Source organism: Vombatus ursinus, unplaced genomic scaffold (genome assembly GCF_900497805.2).
Source record: "Vombatus ursinus unplaced genomic scaffold, bare-nosed wombat genome assembly UNPS02000582.1, whole genome shotgun sequence".
Taxonomy (NCBI): Eukaryota; Metazoa; Chordata; class Mammalia; order Diprotodontia; family Vombatidae; genus Vombatus; species Vombatus ursinus.
Window position 1 is genome coordinate 8,545,518 of NW_020940360.1, and position 21,137 is coordinate 8,566,654.

General features: G+C 36.4%; 1 protein-coding gene across 5 annotated transcripts in view; it reads right to left on the minus strand.

Annotated features, from left to right (window-relative positions):
* Window positions 1-21,137, minus strand: part of SNX14 (sorting nexin 14) — a 105,467-nt gene that overhangs the window by 12,112 nt on the left and 72,218 nt on the right. For all 5 annotated transcript variants that reach the window (XM_027854859.1, XM_027854846.1, XM_027854876.1 and 2 more), the window contains 5 exons: window positions 14,336-14,447; window positions 10,357-10,397; window positions 10,131-10,250; window positions 3,882-4,005; window positions 3,420-3,584 (listed from right to left, as the gene is read on the minus strand). In XM_027854859.1, the coding sequence (XP_027710660.1) occupies window positions 3,420-3,584; window positions 3,882-4,005; window positions 10,131-10,250; window positions 10,357-10,397; window positions 14,336-14,447 (562 nt within the window). The remainder of the gene's footprint in view (window positions 1-3,419; window positions 3,585-3,881; window positions 4,006-10,130; window positions 10,251-10,356; window positions 10,398-14,335; window positions 14,448-21,137) is intronic.

Below are 21,137 nucleotides of genomic sequence, written 5' to 3' on the forward strand. Positions count from 1 at the left end.
TGCCAAATCTAATAGCCAGTTCTAATCCTTTTCCTGACCTCTCTGTAGCCTTTGACAATGTCAATCACCCTCTTCTTGACATTTTTTTCATTCTAGGTTTTTACGACAGTACTCTCATCCTAAGTATCTTCCCTCCTATTTGACTGATTTCTCTCAGTTTCCTTAACCTGGATTTTCATACAGGTGACTGCCAGTTTTCTTAAGTGACCCCAAAGGCTCTGTATTGGGCCCTTTTCTGTTCTCCCTCTATCCTATTTCAGTTGGTAATCTCATCAGTTTCCATGGATTCAATTACCATCTCTATGCAGATGAATCTCAATCCATCTATCCAGCCCTATTCTTTCTCCTGACCTCCAACTTCCCATTTCCAAATGTTAACCAGATGTATCTAAACTGCATGTCTCATAAGACATCTTAAACTCAATATGTCCAAAACAGAATTCATTATCTTTTCTCTAAAACCTGCGGTAAATAGAAAAGGGACCCCCAATGTTTGCCCAGTGCTATTAGTACTATCAGGGCAGCTAGGTGGTGCAGTAGAGAGGGTATTTAGCCTGGAATCAGGAAGACGATTCCTCCTGAGTTCCCAATCTAGCCTCAGACACTTATTGGTTGTGTGATTCTGGCAAAGTCCCTTTACCCTGTTTGCCTCCGTTTCCTCATCTGTAAAATGAGCTGGAGAAGGAAACGGCAAACCAGTCCAGTATCTTTGCCAAGAAAACTCCAAATAGGTCATGAAGAGTCAGACACAACTGAAAAACCACTAAACAACAACTACCCAACTTTCCTATTACTGTTGAAGATGATACCATCCTTTCAGTCAACCAGGCTCACAGCAGAGGTGTGGGCCTCAACTCCTTACTCCCATCCCCCCTATTCTGTTGCCAAGACCTGTTGATTTTATCTTTGTAACATCTCTTACATATGCCACCTTCTCTCCTCTGCAAGTATCCCTGCCTTCTGGTTAGGATCCCCCACTCCAGTCCATCCTCCACTCAGCTTGTCAGAGTAATCTTCCAGAAGTTCAATTATGATCATATCATCATTTCCCCCACCCAATGCCCCCAATTCAAGAAATGCCAGTGGCTGTCCATCACCAGGATCAAATATTAAATCCTGTTTAGCATTCTAAGCCCTTTACCCTCACCCCCACCACCATCTTTCCAATCTTCTTATCTTCTTTCTCCTCTGATCATATACTTTGAGATCCAGTGACACTGGCTTCCTTGCTTTTTGGTGCAAAAGATACTCCATCTTTTGACTCGGCATTTTAACTGGCTGTCCCCCATGCCTGGAATTCTGTCCCTTCTCACTTCTGACTCCTGGCTTCAAGTCCCAGTTAAAATCCTACCTTCCAAAAGAAGCCTTTATGCTACTTCCCTCTCTTGACTCCAATTTATCCTGTATGTATCTTGTTTGTACATAGATGTCTGCATGCTGTCTCCCACATTAGACTATGAGCTCCTTGGAAATAGTGTCAGATTTTTTTCTTTTGCCTTTCTTTGGATCCTCAGCACTTAGTATAATGCCTGCCATATAGAAGGCACTTACAAATGCTTACTGACTGATAAATGTAAGTGGAAATAATGACAATAAAGCTGAATTTCAACCAGAAAATGTTTTTTAAAAAGAAGGCAAAATGTATTATACGTAAAAGCATTTATACAAGTGAGAGCATATCAAGTCTAAAATCATCTAATAATTTGAAATTAAAATTTGTAAAGGAAAACAATCTTTCAAGAAAAACTAGACAAAAACAAATGGAAAATTTTAAACACACCACCATCAAAATATGATAAATCCAACAAAAAGATTAATTTAAAAATCAGGGAGCTAATCAGAGTATTAGAGAATTTAGATCTAATAGATACATGGATACCTTAATTTTAAAAATAAAGAATATACCTTTTTTTCTTCAATGTTCATGAAACCTACAAAAAAACCTGATCATACGCTGGGCTACAAAGATGAAATAGGAAAAAAAATAAAAAAAAGAGATTCTATGTTCTATATTTATAGACATAATAAAATGAAATCAGTAATAAATAATGATGCAATGAGGTATAGTGGAATCTAAAAAATGATGTATTAATGCTGGGGAGGGAAACAGAAACGTTCATATTTATTTTTAAGCCTGCATAATTGTTTCTTACTCTAATTTCCATTTCAACAACAATTCACCTTAAATGAACTTCCTCTATTCTTTTCTAAAAAGTTTTTTCCTCTGTACATTTCCATATGGATGTCCCCTAAGTACTTCAAGCTTATTAAAATATTTAAAACTAAACTCTTCATCTCCCCCAGTCATCCACCTCCCCATTCCCTCCTAAAAAACCAAAAAACAAAAAAAACCCCTGCCCTTCTTATTAACTTCTACATGCCTTTTAATGATGCCAACATTCTCTTCAGTAACTGAGGCTAGAAACCTCAGTCAGCAACTCCTCACTTTGCCACGTCCAATGAGGTACCAAATCTTTCTGCTGCCACCATAGTTCAGATTCCCATTACCTGGACTATTATAATTGCCTCCAAATTGGTCTCTCTCTAATCCACTTTACAAACTTCTGCTTAAGTAATCTTCCTAATGCATAGTTCTGATCATAATCACTTAATTCTCCTGAAAAAACCTCCAGTGGTTCCCCATAACCTACTAGGTAAAATCTAGACTATTTAGCTTAATGTTCAGTTGTTTCCCCGATCTAATTCCAGCTTATCTTTCCTATGTCTCAAAGTACTCCCCTTAATGCACTATACTGTATACTAGTACTTTGTTCTCTGAACTCAGTGTTCCTTTTTCCTTTCCTCTTTATGATTCCTCATGGCACATCCTGGAAACCTGGAATGCTGTCCTAAGTTCTCCCCCTAACTGTGCCAATTAAAATCTTTCTTGTTCTTCAAGGCCCAGCTGTCAATCCCTAAACGAAGTCTATCCATAACTCCAAAGTAATAAATTATTTCTCTCCTCCCTTGAAACCTTTATGCATTGTTTGCCCCATTTCCATGCACTTATATTATATTTTTTTACTCAATAGTTATGTATGTTTTATATCTCACAAGAACATAAACTTCATGTAGGCAAAGATGATGCCTTATTTAGCTTTGCATTTCTCTCGGTGACTACCACAGTATGTATGTAGTAAGCACTTAATAACTGTTTTTTGGGTAAATGACATTTTGTGTTCTGAAATGGCTTCTTTAATGGAATATATTTTTAAATTTTTATTTCAATTTAGTATGCAGTACTGCTGCATTTTGTAGGAAAAAAAAGATCATACTCCAAAAGATTATTAACACAAACAGACAATATGCACACAAATCTTTCTCCAAAGAACTACAATATTTTCTCAGCAAAGTGATGTACATATGATAATTACTCAAAAGAGCACACAAAACATAATACAAAAATGAAAAACACAAACCTCTGAGAAGTGTTATAAGTGAGACCAAACGGTGTTCCTGAAATAGCTGCTCTAGTTTATACTGCAAATAGTAATCAGTATATGTCTCTAAGGTGTTTTTCAAGAGGATTCGTATTCCCATCAAGAAATGATGAAGCCAATCAGGAATCCGAAAAACCACTCGACCTGAAAACAATGATATGTCATAAATTCTTAAAATAAACTGGTCTTTTCTGACATTTATGAGTAAAGCATATATATTTTGCTAATTGGCATGTCAACAATTTTGCACCCCCAAAGACTATTAATTAAGAACTTTAACATGTCAGTGGTCAATTCTGATTGACACACTGTGTTTAAAAAAAACCCATCTTAATCTCCAATTAAAAATAGATTCTGAAGTTGGACTCTTTGTGGATACATCACTTGGCATCTGACATAAAACTGAGTGAAAGATTAATACAAAGAAAAAATCATCCTTACCTACATACATTAAGTAATCATAGACACCCTCTACGGTCATCATCTCCATAAAATAATTCTGATTTTGTTTTCTCTCTGTGTTCTCAGCACGGTTTGCATTGTTCTTGAATAGGTCATTGAAAAGCTGAAAATTCAAATTATGAATAGTTAAATATTTTACTACAGATTAACATTAAAGGGATGTCATAACTCTTCACGAACCAAAAGAAAAAACTTGACAATGATGTTTGTCCCCCTCCTACAAACCCATACACTAATAATTGATTCTATAAAAATTAAATTGGTGCTAACACCATGTGAAAAGCAGATTATTTTAATCAGCACAACTCCTGTGCAGATCCCGTATTACATATGGCATATTATTTTCAGTTTAGCTACTACAGAAACATCATTAACCACATAAAAGCCCTAATCTGTTATTGCCAAAGGATGCAAACTGACTATGTACAAGGGGGATTCTTAACCAACAGAGAACAGAGTTGATTTTGCCTATTAAGAGTTCTTAGATGCCACTCTTATGAACGGATGCTCTTTAACCAAGATTTTTTTCTCCCCAAGTTTAATAGTTAATATAAGTAGTGTCCTAAGGAGCACAGAAGTATTAGGAACAGATCTGAGCATATACATCACAACATCCCAGAAGAAGGAAACTTTCCCCTCAAGGGCAAAGACTTTTCACAAAAACAACGCATAGGACAGTGCCTTGTATGTTGCTGGACCTCAACAAATGTTTGTTGAAATGAAAAAAGATGAAATATAATAAAATCTAATACTTCTAGCTGGCCAAATTATCAGAAAGAACATGCAAAAACATATTACTATGAGCTAATGATTAAATCAATATTAGCTATTAGAACCACCGATTCTTTACAATAGTGACAATTATTTAACTATATTATTAATATTATTAAAGGTTTTTTCTTCTTAGACTTGACATTTATAACTCCTATGAGAAAAGAAGTTCAACAGTCAGTCAACTAAATCTGATCACATCCAATAGTCAACATTAGTACTGTATTGTCAAAATTAAAGGACATGGTGTTTTCCTTTTAGTTTTGTTGTTGTTCAGTTGTTTAGTCATGTCTGACTCTTCATGACACCGTGGACCATAGCATGTCAGCCCTTTCTATCATCCACTATCTCTCAAAGTCTCTCCAACTTCACGTTCATTGTTTCCATGATACTCTCTATCCATCTCATCCTCTGCTGTCCCCTTTTCATTTTTCCTTCAATCTTTTCCAACATCAGGGACTTTTCCAGTAAGTCCTGTCTTCTCTTTATGTCACCAAAGTATTTAAGCTTCAGTTTAAGAATTTGACCTTCCAGTGAATAGTCTGAATTAATTTCTTTAAGTACTGACTGATTTGATCTCCTTGCTGACCAAGGGACTCTCAAAAGTCTTCTCCAGTACCACAATTTGGAAGCATCGATTCTGTGGTGCTTAGCTTTCCTTACTGTCCAACTCTCACAACCATATATTGCTACTGAAAAAACATAGCTTTGATTATATGGACCTTTGTCTTGCAAGGGGATGTCTCTGCTTTTTAGTATGCTGTCCAAGATTTGCCATAGCATCCCTTCCAAGGAGCAAGCACCTTAATTTCATGGCAGTGATCTTTGAGCCCAAGAATATAAACATCTGATACTACTTCCATTTCTTCTGCCAGGTTGTACCTCTATAGAGATTGCTACCCAATGTGATGGCTGCATATGTAAGCTGGGCTGAAAGGCGCTAAAAACATTGCTATTTCCAAGTCTCTTGCGTCAGGACCCTGGCTGTTTCCATAGAGGGGGGTCAAAAATAGAGAGGTCAAGGTGGTGGTAGAGGTAGGGGGGTTTGATTTGCCTGGTACATTCTGCCTCCTATCTCTCCCTCAGGGTAATTTTGCTACTTCAGTTAGGCTAGCTTTGCCTGTCCTACATGTAGAAGTTGGTGGGGATGGCTGGCCCCTTCTCCACAGGACCCCACTCCCTGGATGATGACTGTGATGGCTAGGCTGGAAGCAAGACCTTTGGTGTAGAAGGTGCTTCCACTCCCAAGGCTCTTGGACCTATCTGCAGTTGGTGGCAGTTGGTCAGCAGAAGTTAGTAATAACCTAATAAGATTTAATATAATATCTAATATTATATTATGATAATAGTTATGGTTTTGAAAACTCCTGGGGGAAAGATAGTTTAACTAGAACACATATAAAATCTTGATGAATAAAAATCTTCATATAGGGTTGTATTTAGAAAGGTTATTTACACAATTAACAACTGTGTTTATGTACAGATTATAATTGTACTTTGCTGATTTCAATAAATTCTGTTAGACAAAAAAATCCCGCACAATAGACTGTAACATTAGTTTCCTTGTAGGAATCAATCTATAAGGATACCGTTTTGATACGTATGCTTTGTGGTAATTGAGTGTTATAGAAGACTGGACAAGTTTTATGAAAATCTGTATTGTTGTTTCAGATTTGTGTTATGGTGTGTATATGTTATTGACAAAATAGGTTATTTTGTTTCCTGAAAGGTCTATAAGCCTAAAGATTGTAGGAAAAAATGGCAATATGAGAAAAAAGATGGTTAGCAAACCAAGGAGGATTGGGGGAAGGTAGAAAGGAGGTAAAAATGGGCATGAGGAAAATACAACACTCTTTTGTGTTAACAGGTGAAAGAGAAATAAGTTTAAGGGGTGCAGAAATGAAAGCTGGGTAGAAAAAAAAATCTTAACTGAAATCTATACTCAAGGTGAGACTTCTCTATTCCCCACCTCTACACTTCTGGTCTTCTTAACATCCAGGGACAATAACCATGCTCCAAAACTACAATTATTGACTACAAATAAAAAATGTAATATTTACTGCACTCAAGAAAAATTTTAAAGTATGATCAGTTCTGCTATAATGTGTTTCAAAAATGTGAATCTGTTACAATACTATTGACATAATAGGGAACATTTTGAACATAATGCAAATTTCAAGTCTGCAACTTCTGCCACAAAAAACAACAAGAATGAAGAAAACAGCAGCATTTCACAATAACTTATAAGTTACAACCCTTCCAACACCTACTTCCACAAACTTTAGGTCTTTTCAAGGTAAATTGCCATAATTACTATGTATTTTCTGGTGCACAAGAAGCTGTAAGGGGAGAAGAACTCCACTCATATCCCTACCCCTACCCCTTCCTCCATGGTCTCCAGGTGGAGCTACTGCTTGCCCAACCTTCTAATGCAGCCTGGGTCACAGGCAAAAGAGCAGCCAAAGGTCACCAATCAGCTACTATTTGTTGCAGTATTTATGTATTTCTTTTTTTTTTTAACAAATTTTTATTAATATTTTCTGTTTCTCACATCACCATAGTTCTCCCAAGTATCCCCACCTTTCCCTCTCCCAGAGAGCCATCCCATATACAAAATAGTATTTTTTGGAGAGAGGAAAAAGGGAAAAAAAGAACTAAAATAATATATTAATAAGGTCCAAAAATGTGCAATGTGTAACACCTGTGGACCTCCCATCCCCACAAAGGGGAAGGTTGGGGGGTGTCTTCTCATCTCTCTAATTTGAGTCCTACTTGATCTTTATAACTGTGTTACATTTACTTTTGATTTTTTTTTTTTTTTGGTGTGTCACTGTTCTCTCCATTTCAAGTATTGTAGTTACTGTGTATATTGTTTTCTTGGCTCTGCTTACTTCACTATGCATCAGTTCATTTAGATCTTTCCATGCATCTCTATTTCTCACAAGCATTTTTTTTTAACATGAACAAAGAAATATTATTTTTAACTTATGGAATAAAACAACCATTTCCATAACATAGTACAATAAAAAAAGATGATTGTACATAAAACTACAAATCTACTATGTACAACTTGCTATCAGTTCTTTCTCTGGATGCAGATAGCGTCTTTCTTTACATGTCCTTTATAGTTAATTTGGATATTTATAATAGACAAAATACAATGTTGCTGTTACAGTATACAATGTTCTCTTGGTTCTGCTTGTTTCACTTTATTTCATGCAAGCGTTTGCATGTTTTTTCTAAAATCACTGAGCTCATCATTTCTCATAGCACAGTAGCATTCCATCACAATCATATACCACACCTTTGAAAAGCCATTGCTTTCTTATATTAAGTATATTGAATAAAACTAAAACTTTTCTTCATAGCTCAGGGTCGATATTATTACTAGTCCTTGTACATTATTCTCATACAACTATTTTTCCAGGGCTTTATTTTCCTGTTGCTGTCAATTCTCACTTCTACTGACAGCATGCCTGTGTCTTCTCTTTCTGATTTGTTTGTTGTCACGTTGCTCCTAGTGTGCTTATTTGTCTGCTCCTTCAGCTAACCTCTGGTCCATCTGTGTGTCCTTGAGCAGATCACTTTCTTTTTTGGGGCCTCAGTTCTTCTTTTCAGATGAGGAAACTTAAGGAGCAGTGAAGTGACTTTTTCACAGTCACTTAGCGAGAGCAGGGATTCGTAACTCCACATTCAATACATCAATTAATCACCATCTGTATGTCCTTGAGCAGGTCAATTCCCTTCTCGGAGCCTCAGTTCCTCCTGACTTCGTAGGAGCCCATGGAGCTTAAAATTAGAGTGAATGGAAGAAGGATCCACTGGGGCCACATCCCCCTGCCCTGCTCTCCCTTCAGGCTGCTGGACTTGGTTCGAGGCATCCCATCTCCACTACAAGCTGCTTTGCCTTCCAGACTGGAGCCAAGTAGGAATCAGGGTTCTCTTCTCCAGTCATGCTCGCTAGCTGTATTTCTCTAAGCGAATTCACTGGGGCCGTATCCTCCCAATCACCGCCTTCACCGTGAAGATAAAAGAAGGGTTCCCAGGCTGTTAAAGATTAATTCCTAGCTATCTGGGAACCTGGAATAAAGGTGATTTTTTGCAGAAAGAGAAAATGCGTTTGCTCATTTTCAGCTGAAACTGTTTTCAGGGAAACCTGAATTTGGCAGTCAGGACTCACAGGTGCCCTGGTTTGTGTGTGATTTAGCCAGCACTAATTTGTGTGTGAAGACTTGGTGACCCCTAGCAAGGGAACATGGGTTTGGTCTTGGTATGGGTGGGATTGAGATTTGGGGCACAGTATTTTGTTCAGAGCAGATCTTAAAAATGCCCTTTCTAGGCCTGTCACAAGAACTTGCAACTCAGAGCTCCTCATCTTACCTTCCCCACCCCCACCCCCACCTACTTCCTTATCACCTGAGACTCCACTTTCCCTTAATTTATTTCAAAACACTTCCTGCAAAGTGCATGCGAAAATTCCTTGGTCCTCCGAGTCATCCGTGGTTAAGAAAGTTTACAAAAAACTAGGGGTTAGATGTTCTCCCCCATCCTCCTCTCCCCTCTCTTCCTCTTCTTCCCCTTTCAGCTTCCTCCTCTTCCCACTTCCTCCCTCTTCTGCCTCCACTTCCTCACAGAAGCATCATTTCTTACAGCACAGTAATATTCCATTACCTTCATGTATCACAATTGTTTTCAGTCACTCCACAACTGATAGGCATGAACCTTGTTTCCAATTCACAGCTATCACAAAAAGTGCTCTTATAAATATTGTTTTGATTTGCATTTCTCTTATTATTAGTGATCTCAAATATTTTTTCACGTAGTTGTGAATGTTGTTCATATCCTTTGCCCATTTATCGATTGAAAAATGGTTATTAGTCATATCTGTGTGTGTGTGTGTGTGTATTTTAGGCACCAAACTCTTACCAGAGAAATCTGACACAAAGATTTTTTTTTTCCCACTTAACCATTTCCCTTCTTATCCTAGGTGCATTAATGTTCTGTGCAGAAGCTTTTCAGTTTCAAGTACTCTCTTTTGCTTGTAAACACAGTATTAGTATTTATGCATTTCTTGACCATTTAACACAAAACTATGCTCCTATTTTTATTAGGTTCCAATCTTTATGTGTTACTGACAAAGTTTTTAAGCACTATGCCCCAACCACATTTTCCCTGTAAGTTCTATGATTTTTAATTGTGCAATTTTGCATAACTTGGCACTTTGTGGGAATGCACATCATGTCATAGCACATATGCTATAAGTGACTGTACCTATAAATATTTTCCCCACCCCATCCCTTATACTATGACAGCAGATCTTCAATTAAAGGAAGCAATGGTCATGGCTCCATCAAGTTTATTATTAAAATAGTCCTATCCTATGCACATTGTAGCAACATCAACTCAAACTGGACAAAAACCAAAATGATGACAAAAATCTTTTTTAACGTACTTTACCTTTTTGTTGTTTTCAGAAGTTGGGCTGAGAATTGTTAATTCTGGCCTACTTGGTTTAGGTTTTGGGGATTCACAAGAATTAATGAAATTCATGATGAAAGGTTCCAAATGCTGGCCCTTCTGCAGTGACACAGAAGTTAATAAAAAGTAATAATAAGAGATAGAAACAAGTAATTCACTATGCTCTTGTTAGTCACAAAAAAATTTAGAAATAATGGCCACTCACCTCTTTCATTAGTTTTCCTGGAACAGATTTTATAATTTTCCCTGAAATTTAAAAACATAACATGCCATCTTAAATCTTACCTGGTAACAGGTTGTACTTTATTACTATTACTTACGTGAACAGCTTGAAATGATAATTTCACTTATCAAATAAAGTCATTGTTTCATTTTATCATTTACTCTCAATGGAAATTTACATTGTGAAGCAATAAATTATTTCTAAAACTGTAGGAATTTTTTTTTCTTTAACCACAGTAATTAATAAATCAATGCATTCAAGTAGAAGGCAATCTAAAAAGAAAACTGGGAAATATTACAAACTTTAAATGCAACTTATTTTATTATTTTATTTCAGACGCAGTTAGGTGGCAAAGTGGTTAGAATGCTAGGCCTGGAGTCAGGAAGACTTGAGTTCAAATTTGACCTCATACACTTGTGAGATGTGTGACCTTTGGGCAAGTCATTTAACATCTGTTTGCCTCAGTGTCCTCAAGTGAAAAACTACTTTTTTTTTTTTTAAATAGCACCTACCTCCCACAGTTGGTGTAAAGGCTAAAAAAGAGATAATATTTGTAAAGTGGTCAGCACAGTCCCTGGCACAAAGTAGGCACCTTATAAATACTAGTTGCTATTACTGTTGTTATTAATTATTATCACTATTTATTTATTTATTTATTTATTTCTGGTCAAATCTCATATCTGAAAAATTCTATATGGATACTAGAAAAGTTAACATTCCTCTCTGAAACACAAGAAACCTTAAAATTTTTCCCAAGCCATTAACTCTCCCACAACCACTATACCCATATCCTTTACCTCCCAGTTGTGTGCCAAGGACACTGAGTAACTTGAGCGTTTTATGAAATAAGCATTTTGTTCTGTTTTAATAAGCACTCATTGTATGGCCAAGTCAATGTTTTTCATTCTTGCAAGGATCTACATAATTTTAAAGATCATTCCTTCCCTCTCAACATATATAGACAATAGACACTACCCTTTCATCCCCTGGCAGATGACCTTTTTTTTTCCTTCTGTACTTGAATGATCTTTAACGTTTGCACTTAACTTTGTGGAAATTACCCACCTTAAAAGAGATCTCTCCTGCTTCTACTTTCATTTGGCCCATCTCCTCTCTCTCATCTCCTTTATTTCACTTAATATCCCATCAAACTTAAGTCTCCATACTCTGATTTTGAGGACCAAATCTTCTGCAAATGCATGTTTTCCAGACAACCAGTGAATACTGGAGCTAGGTATATGATTCTTAAAACTAAGCAACTCTTTAGATACGTACTTTTCAAACAGCCATAATGGTTATAATTCTGCCTTTTTTCAACATAATCAATGCCACCTTTAATAGAATTTTTTAATTAAATAAGAAAACTCTGCTTTCTTATATACATCAAAATGATACCATCACTACTACTAACTCATAATGCTTTATGGTTTGCAAAATGCACTCTTTACTATAATGCTGTCAAGAAGGGAAATACAAATATAATTAGCACATTTTGCAGATAAGGAAACTAAGATACAGAGATAAATGACTTGCCTATTGTCACACAGCTAGTATATGGTAGAGCTGGGATTGAATTCAATTCTCCTGAATACAAATCCAGCATTATTTGTACTATATAGCACGTATTATTCCTCAGTCCATTTCCCCTTCCTTTTCTAACCTATTTTTACCTTCTGAAATCCTATTCATATTTACAAATCAGGTCAAATACTATAATTACCACAAGCCTGTTCCTATTCATCAAACTCATAAATTTTGAAAACTTGCTACACTTGTCTACACCACGCACAGGGTACTTAACATATACTACCTTATACAGTAGTTACTATGTACATGTCTTAGCTCCATAATAAGTTGGTAAGATTCACGAAGACAAGGACCATATCTTGTATACTTTGTTATCTTTAAAATCATTTATATATAGAAGACAGTCAATAAATATTTGATGAATAAATGAACAAAATATAAGTGGTACTCGTGTTTTTGTTTTTTTTTAACTTTTGCTCTTTTTTTTTCCTAAGAAAAGAGAACCATGGAAAGCATGGGAATTGTAAAGACATGATTTGGAGGTTTAAAGAAATGAGGAATGCTGAAAAGTGATGGAGGTCATATTTTAAGGTTCTGGATACTATAAGAAAGGCATAAATTCTGAAAGTTTTTTTCTTCCCTTTAAACTACCCATGGAAAAGGGTTACTAAATCCATTTTCTAACTTCATACTAAATTAAAAACACTTTTAAATGAGGTAGCAATGGGATTTCATATGTCGTACTTTAGTTGGAAGCTTTTCAATGCTACACTTGCGATGTGTAGGACACACGTAGACCCTGCTCAAATAGTTCCAACCATCACTTTCAATTAAAACAATCTGGTCCAGTTTATATACACTCCAACACGATCAGAAAACAATACAGCTGGGTTTCATGGCACTGTGTAGAAAGGTGGCAGCAGAGGATTTCAATTAAAAGTTGTAGCTGAAATGATTTAAACACTGTCTAAATCTGGCCTCCAAATATTCAAACATCACATTATTTTTTGAAATACCATGTTTAGAAAATAAAGCCTTCAATAAATCTCCAATAAGGAAAAGTTATTTTTCCAGTCATTCATTGGCCTGAGTCGAAACATAAATTTTATTCAGTGCTTGCTACTGGTAACTCGGTAGACTTTCCAAAAACAAAGGAAATTTAAACCTTATGCATTCTTATGATTTCATCTTTAAAAAAGACCTTGTTAAAATAGGGCAACCTACATACCACAGAATAAATATATTGTTTTTATAACAATTATCTATTGAAGATATACTGAGATTCGAGACTGAAGTTTTATTTATCCAAATTTTTTTTTTCTGAAAGTTCTAAATCATTAGCAGAAAAGCAAAAACAAGTTTAAATACTAATTTAAAACAGGAAAGATTTTCTAGAAAAATAATATTTTATGACTACTTTATATCAATGTGTTTACAGCCAATGAAGAATTTATTTAAATAAAATCCATTTATAGTAGTGCAGTCAAGTAACGAGATGCTGCTAAGAATATAAATCTAAGCCAAAAAAAAAAAATCTGTTCATACAAAGTGTAATTTAACCTACTATAAACTATACCAAATGTTATTAGGTTTTAGAACACCAGAATTCTTTAAAATTCAAAATGAAGAATTAAACAATTTGACGATTAAACTAGTCTAAAAATTTAAGTCTTGGCACTCACTAAAGGTTGACAAATCCAGTCTTTATTAGGCTGGATAGAGTAAAATTCCAAAGAATGAAGGCATTTGTGGGCAGTACTATTTACCATTAACTACATGCTCATAGGTGAAAAGCTCTGAAAACATTACATCTTCAACTCCTTTACTTTCAAATTTAGAAATAATGAGGACACAAAACCATAAATGATCTGAATTTTTATAAGGGTTGATATGGACAGACCACTGATGTAATCAGAACCCAAATGACACATAGCTTGAAATCCTTAAGTTCATTACTAATCCTAAATTTAGTACTGCACCTGGAAGTAGACAGGCAGCTTACAGAAATTCTAAAGCATAGGAATAATATGTACTATGCAGTTTTGAAAATAACTAGAATCTAAATTTAAATATATCTGTCCAAGTTAAATGGTTAAAGTATTACTATTACTAAAATTGAAAGACTGTGCTTTAAGGGCTTATTATAAGGTACTTTCCTCATAACTCCTTGAAGTAGGGAGTAAATGTACTAATGTTACAATTTTGTTGATGAGAATAATGAGATTAAGTTTACATGACTTGCCCACCATCAGAACTAATAAGTGTCTGAGGTGGTGTTTGCACCCAAGACTCCCCTGATTTAAAGATCAGCACGCTTTCTACTACATCAACATTATTTATTCTGAAATCTGAAAGTACTTCATAAACTCATGACTGCTTATTTGTTGGACCATCTGTTTTAATCCTGACACATAATGATTTTTAATTGACTTACCAAGATTTACATCAGGCAATATCTTATCCAGAAACTGTGTCTCGCCACCATTCGGAGAGAGAAAATCTGCCAGAAGTTGGCTATTACTCAACTCTGGATGTTGCAGAAGTTTCTTGAATTAACCAAAAAGAGGAAAGAAGTTTAACTATTACATTAACTAATCAAACATTCATAACTGAGTTCTTAAAAACTACAAGAAAATTTCAGAATGACACAGGCTATTTAAGAAGCAGCAGTCTGCCTCAGTGCCGTGGGAAAGCCAGTACCATACCATGATAAAAGTTCAATCCTATTCTACTGCACTACTAACTCACAATGAGCCTGGGAAGGGGTCTGCTTCCAGTGTTACCTAGAAAATGGGAATGACAAGAGCACCTTATTTTCTGGATCATTTGAGGAAAAATCGAAGTAGCTATAAAAGGCTTTATAAAAACAAAATGACATAAACATCAAGTGGTGATCCTCTGCAAGAGATAGATCATCATCAAGGTACCAGATAAACTGAGAACATTCCCGTAAAAATAAAAGCCAGCTATTTCAAAAGCAACAATGTCAAACAGTCTTGCCTAGAAGTTGTTTGGGAACCACAGGGAGAAGAGAGACTGGATCAATGTTTTCATTTGTTTGGGGAACCTAAACCTAGGTAAAGAAACTCTCTCTGCAAAGGCAATCAGTATCTTCTCTGAAATTTACAATTTAAGAGAGGTGCCTTGAGAACAGAGAGATTAAGTGATTTGCTCAAGATCACATAGCTGGCATGTGTCAGACAGAGGTGGAACTCTTAGAATTTCCTGGTTTCCAGATCAACTCTCTATTATCCACTAAATCCACTGCTTCTTGAGAACTATATACCATTTAAAATTTTTTAAAGTAGATATGAAAAAGATGTTCAAATAGGTATATACATGCAAATATTGAAACAATAGGCTAAAATAGAAATCTTAACCATTTTTGTATCATGGACTCATTTGACACAGATCAGATGGATCCCTTCTTGGAATCTTATTTTTAAATATATAAGATGGAGAGAATTACAAAGGAAACCAATTACACTGAAATAAGAATGTATTTTTTCCCATCCAAGTTCACAGACAAGGACATGGACCCCAGGTTAATAAACGCTAAGCTGCAGAACCAGAACTAATAAGTGACATCAGGTACATGGGTTTCAAAGTACAAAATATGATTTTTAAAAGTTTATTTCATTCCATAGACATTTATTCATAAAAATAGTTATATGAGTTATGTGACTGCATGGATTAGGAAATGATTCTATAATATAAGAAAGGAGAGCATTTAATATTCAACATAATATTGAAAACATAAAGGAAAGGAGTGTGATGTTGTTCAGTCATTGTTAGTCGTGTCCAGCTCTTCATGACCCCATTTGGGGTTTTCCTGGCAAAGATACTGGAGAGGTTTGTCATTTCCTTTTCCAGCTCATTTTACAGAATGAGGAACTGAGGCAAATAGGGTTAAGTGTCTTGCACAGGGTCACCCAGCTACTAAACATCTGAGGTCAGATTTGAACTCAGGAAGATGAGTCTTCCTGACTCCAAGCCCAGTGCTCCATCCACTGTACCACCTAGCTGCCCAGAAAGAAGTATAAAAAGCACTAGATGAAAGAATGAAGTTTTCACAAATGCAGAAATTTTACTAAAGAATTCTATTCAGACCTTTGAGGTCAGACCTCAGATCTTAAGAAATGAGAAGTAATTCCTGGCAATGCCAATCAGATTTTTCTAAATACAGTGAGAGAGAATCCACTGAAAGAGATCCTACAAGCTACACACATACCACAGCTCGCCAAAAATATTAGATTCCAACCTGTACCAGAATAAGAACCATTTCTATAATATGCCCAGCAAGTGATTATCCAAGTCTGTACCTGAATACTTTTAGTAGGGGGAAATGACTAACTCCCTAACTTCTTTTGCATAGCCCTTACCTGAGCTCCTCACCCATAAAATGAACTGGAGAAGGAAATGGCAAACCATTTCAGTATCTTTGCCAAGAAAACGCAAAAATGGGGTCACGAAGAGTTGGACACAACTGAAAGGAAAGAACAAAAACAACAACAAACAGAGAGGGATTTTTACTTCCAGAATCAGAAAAATATTCTGATACTCTAATCTGTGTGATCAAAGAAAGTTTAACAGAGTCTATCTTGATTTTAGCAAAACCTGTGGTAAAGGTTCTCATGCTATCTTTATAGACAAAATGAGGAGTTGTGATCTATACAACACAACAATTAAGTGGTGGACCTGGATGAATGGCTGGCCCCAAAGAGTAGTTATTTAAAGGACTGACAACTGCAAAGTCTCTGGCAATGTGCCTCTTGGACTTGTCCTTGCCCCTGTGGTGATATTTACACAGAATCATCTAGCAAGAGCTGAAAGGAACTTCAGAGGTAATCTCATTCAACCATCTCACTTCAGAAATGAGGAAACTACAGCATCAAGTGAGCAGAACTAGGAGTATAATTTATACAATAACAGCAATATTGTAAAGATAAATAACTTACAAAGACTTAGGAACTCTGATCTATGAACAACCATGATCACCAATGACTAGCCATGATTCCAGAAGACCAATAACGAAGCATGCGACCCACCTCCCAATACAGAAGTGATGAATTCAGAGTGCAGATTGAGACATTTTTTTGTACGTGGTCTTCCCTTGACTACACATATAATGGGGGGGGGGGGCTTTGATTTTCTTGCTTTCTCAATTTGGGGTGGGGCGAGGGGTGTGAGGAAGGAAATGCAAATCTGAAAATAAAATCAAATTTAATTTTTAAAAAAAGTTTGCTGACTTGAAGTAAACAATGTTATATGTCAGTCAAGAAAGCTAATGCAGGGGCAGCTAGGTGGCGCAGTGGATCCTGGAATCAGGAGGACCTGAGTTCAAATGTGACCTCAGACTCATAACACTCACTAGGCCGTGTGACTCTGGGCAAGTTACTTAATCCCAAATGCCTCACCAAAAAAAAAAGAAAAAAAAAGCTAATGCAATCTTAGGTTGAATAATGTAAATGTAAATCAGTTTCTATCATAAGAGATGGGATAGTGCCCTAGTATATTATATACTGTGCCTTGGTCACATCTTAAATATCGTATTTAGTTCTGGACACCATGTTTGAGGAAGGACATTGATAAGCTCAAGAGCATCAAAAGGAAAACAACCAAAATGCTGGCAGGTCTCCAGATCAAGGATGAACTGAAGGAACTGGGGATGTTTAGCACAGAAAAGATAAGACTTGGGGGGAATATGATAATTGTTTTCAAGTTTGTGAAGAGCTGTAATACGGAAATGACATAAGACTAGTTCAGTCTGGCCTCAGAGGACAAAATCAGGATCAAGAGCTAAACATTTGAGCATCTCTAGTCAAGCAACCTTGGCCATGCTAGCTCTCTGAGACTACTATTTACTTTTTTTTTTAAGATGTTTAATGACTATCACTTTAATAATGCGGTCTAAAATTTCTCCAGAAATTGAACTCAAGTTAACTGGCCTGTAATTTGCTGACACCATTCTTTACCCCCCACCTTTTTTGAGGAAGAGGTGTGGAGATTGTGGGGGAGGGGGCAGAGAGGGTGAATCAGGATATTTGTCCTTCTCTACTATTCTTCAGTCTTTTAAAAATCACTGACAATGGCCTAACAATCATATAAACCAGGTCTTTAAGGACCATGGGATGCAACTTGTCTGTACCTTGTAACTTGAAACTCATGAAGGGATACTTGCTTACTTACTATCTTTTGACTTAAGAACACAAGGTCTAGAATTACAAGACATAGGCATAAATCCTGCCTCTGATGCTTAATATCTGTGTGACCTCAGGCAAATCACCCAACCTATACAGGCCTCAGTTTTCTCCTCATCTATAAAATGAAAGGGTTGGATTAGATGGCCTCTAAAGTTCATTCCAGGCCTAAATCTATGACCCTTTGACTTATCTTTAGGGTCAACTCCCTGTAGGCTTTTCTGTTCCATCTTTTCCAGTCCAAGGATCACTTTCCTTGGTAGAGAAAAAAGAAACAAGAGTTGAATAGTTTTGTCTTCTCTTTGTTGTCCACTGTCATTAATTATTCTTTCCACTTAAAGCAGAAGTCCTACTGCTTCTTCAATTCTACAACTTTTCCCGTAAGGTAGTTAAAAATTCCCTAAAATTCCTCTTTTTTGTTTCTTTAACACTCCTAATCAGCCTCAGTTCATTCTGACCTTTAACATTTCTGCCAATACACTGACAGGGCCCTATCATGTTTCTGTATTCATTCTATGCTTTTTTGCTTGACTTCAGCATTTATACACACACACACACACACACACATATTTATATAAATATACGTGTACATATTTTTAAAATCTATATTGGTTAATGAATTCCATGTATTCATATCAATCTCTGTAGACCATCTTCCTTTTTCATGTCATTGGAATTTTTCTCTACTTATATTTAGAATTTTATTTCTGAAAAGTTTCCATCCTTCCTGGTCTGATTTCCTCTGGAGGATTTTAGGCCATGGGATCATACCTATCCATTTCTTTTCTTTTCTTTCTTTCTCTCTCTCTCTTTTTTTTTAGGGCAATCTGAGTTAAGTGACTTGCCCAGGGTCAAACAGCTGGTAAATATCGGACGCCAGATTTGAACTTCGGTCCTTCCTGACTCCAGGAGCCTAGCTGCCCCCATTTTTTTTTTAAAGAAAATTTGAAAATCTGCCCTTCTTAAATTTAGGGTACAGGTCATACTATGCCTGGCTTTCTTCCCCTTTTGCAACACAAATTTTAAAATGATGTAGTGACTCCTAAAGTTCCTATCATTTCTATTTCAATAACAATTCCTCCTTGTTGTTCTGAATCAGGTCCAGAATAGTAGTGCCCCTTCTCATTTCCTCTACCTTCTATATCATAAACGACGAAACAAATGAAAAGCTCAGGAAACGGATCACAAAGCTGGAAATAAGGCATGTTATTGTAGTAATGGGGAAGGAGGAAGGGCACTTCAATTAATGGAATATCTAGTTGAACTCTGTCATTGCCTAAAACATATGTAATAACTTTTTGACTTGCTTAACAATAATTTCACCTTCAAAATGCAAAAGAAGCAAATGATAGGAAACTATTTTAGACTTAATTAAGTAGGTAGTACAAGTACTATTTACATTTTGTAAATAAAGATGCTAATGTTCAGAGATAAACTAAACTGCCCAAGGTCATTGAGATTATGAGTATTAGAGGCTGGATTTGAATTCTGATCTGTCTGGAAACCATAAAATGGAAAGAAAAATAGGTATAATATATGAAGAAAAAAAAAAAAGCTCGTCCAAACCTTCTTTTCTCAAGCCCCTATATGCAACTCCCTTATCAGCAGAGGGCCTTCACTGAAAAAAATGAAACCATGATTAACAGCTACCTCTCTCTGTACTCCTGATACCTACTTTTCAAACCACCTCTTCATGTTCTCCTCCACTGATTCAGTCGCAAAAAATGTGCTACCTCTTTCTAGTTCTTCTTGCCAGTGTCAAAGCTTCTTTTGTACTCTTCATTCCATACCCTTCAATCTTTCCTTTTCAATTGGTTCCTTCACTGCTATCTTTAAATATGCCCAAATCCTTTAAAAACAACAACTTCCTTCCTTCACTCTACCGTCTCCTCAAACTACTATCTTATCTTTCATACCTTTCACAGCCAAACTCCTAGAAAAAACTGTCTACTCATTGCCTCTACTTTCTCAGTCCTTTGCAATTTGGCTTCCATCCCTATCACTTCAATGAAATTTTTCTCTACAAAGTCAATAATGATCAACGTCTCTATTGCTAAAATCCAATAGATCCCATGGATTTTTTTTTCAGTTCTCATACTTCTTGATGTCTCTGCAGTGTCTAACACTGCTGACCATCCCCTCCTCTGAAAAGGAGCAGAGTGAGAAGTGGTAAGGCAGTAGGATCTCTCTGCTTACACCACAACCATCCTGTCACTGTCTGGATAAGTCTTCCTTACCTCTACCCTTCCACATCCTTAATTCCTCTTATGACCAAGCTCAAAAGCACTGCTATTTCCTTCAGATCTTTCTTGTTCCTGCCCTCCCCCAATTATCATCGTGCATTTTTTTGTAAATATGCAACCCTGACTTGCCTGTGAGCATATTGTTTTCCTTCTAATAGAATATAATTCCCTTGAGGATAAGGACTGCTTCACTTTAGCAAATGAACCCCCCAGCACCTAGCACAGTTACTTTCACATAGCAGTCAGATTAAATGATTTATAAATGCTTGCTGATTAACTATTTTAAAGATACTGAGAACATACCCAGAGGAAATCAAATCAACATGGTAAGTGGACCTGAAATCATACATACTACATGAGATTTAGGTAAATGACCCGGGGATATTTAGGCTGAAGAAGGGAAGACAGAGGAAGAATATAATAGCCATCCTCAAGTATCTGAGAGGCTCTTATGTGAAAGAAGGCTTAGACTTATACCAGGGATAAAAGAATGCAGAACTAGGAGCCATGTCAGACATTGTAGAGGGGAAGATTTTAGCTTAATAGAAGGAAATACTTCCTTACAACTAGAGTTTTCTGGGGCAGCCAGGTGGCACAGTGGATAGAGCTCCAGCCTTGGAGTCAGGAGGACCTGAGTTCAAATCTGGCCTCAGACACTTGACACTCACTAGCTGTATGACCCTGGGCAAGTCACTTAACCCCAACTGCCTCACCAAAAAATAAAACAAAACAAAAAAAAACTAGAGTTTTCTAAAAGTATAATGAGCCACCAGAAGATAGTAGGGCCACCAGA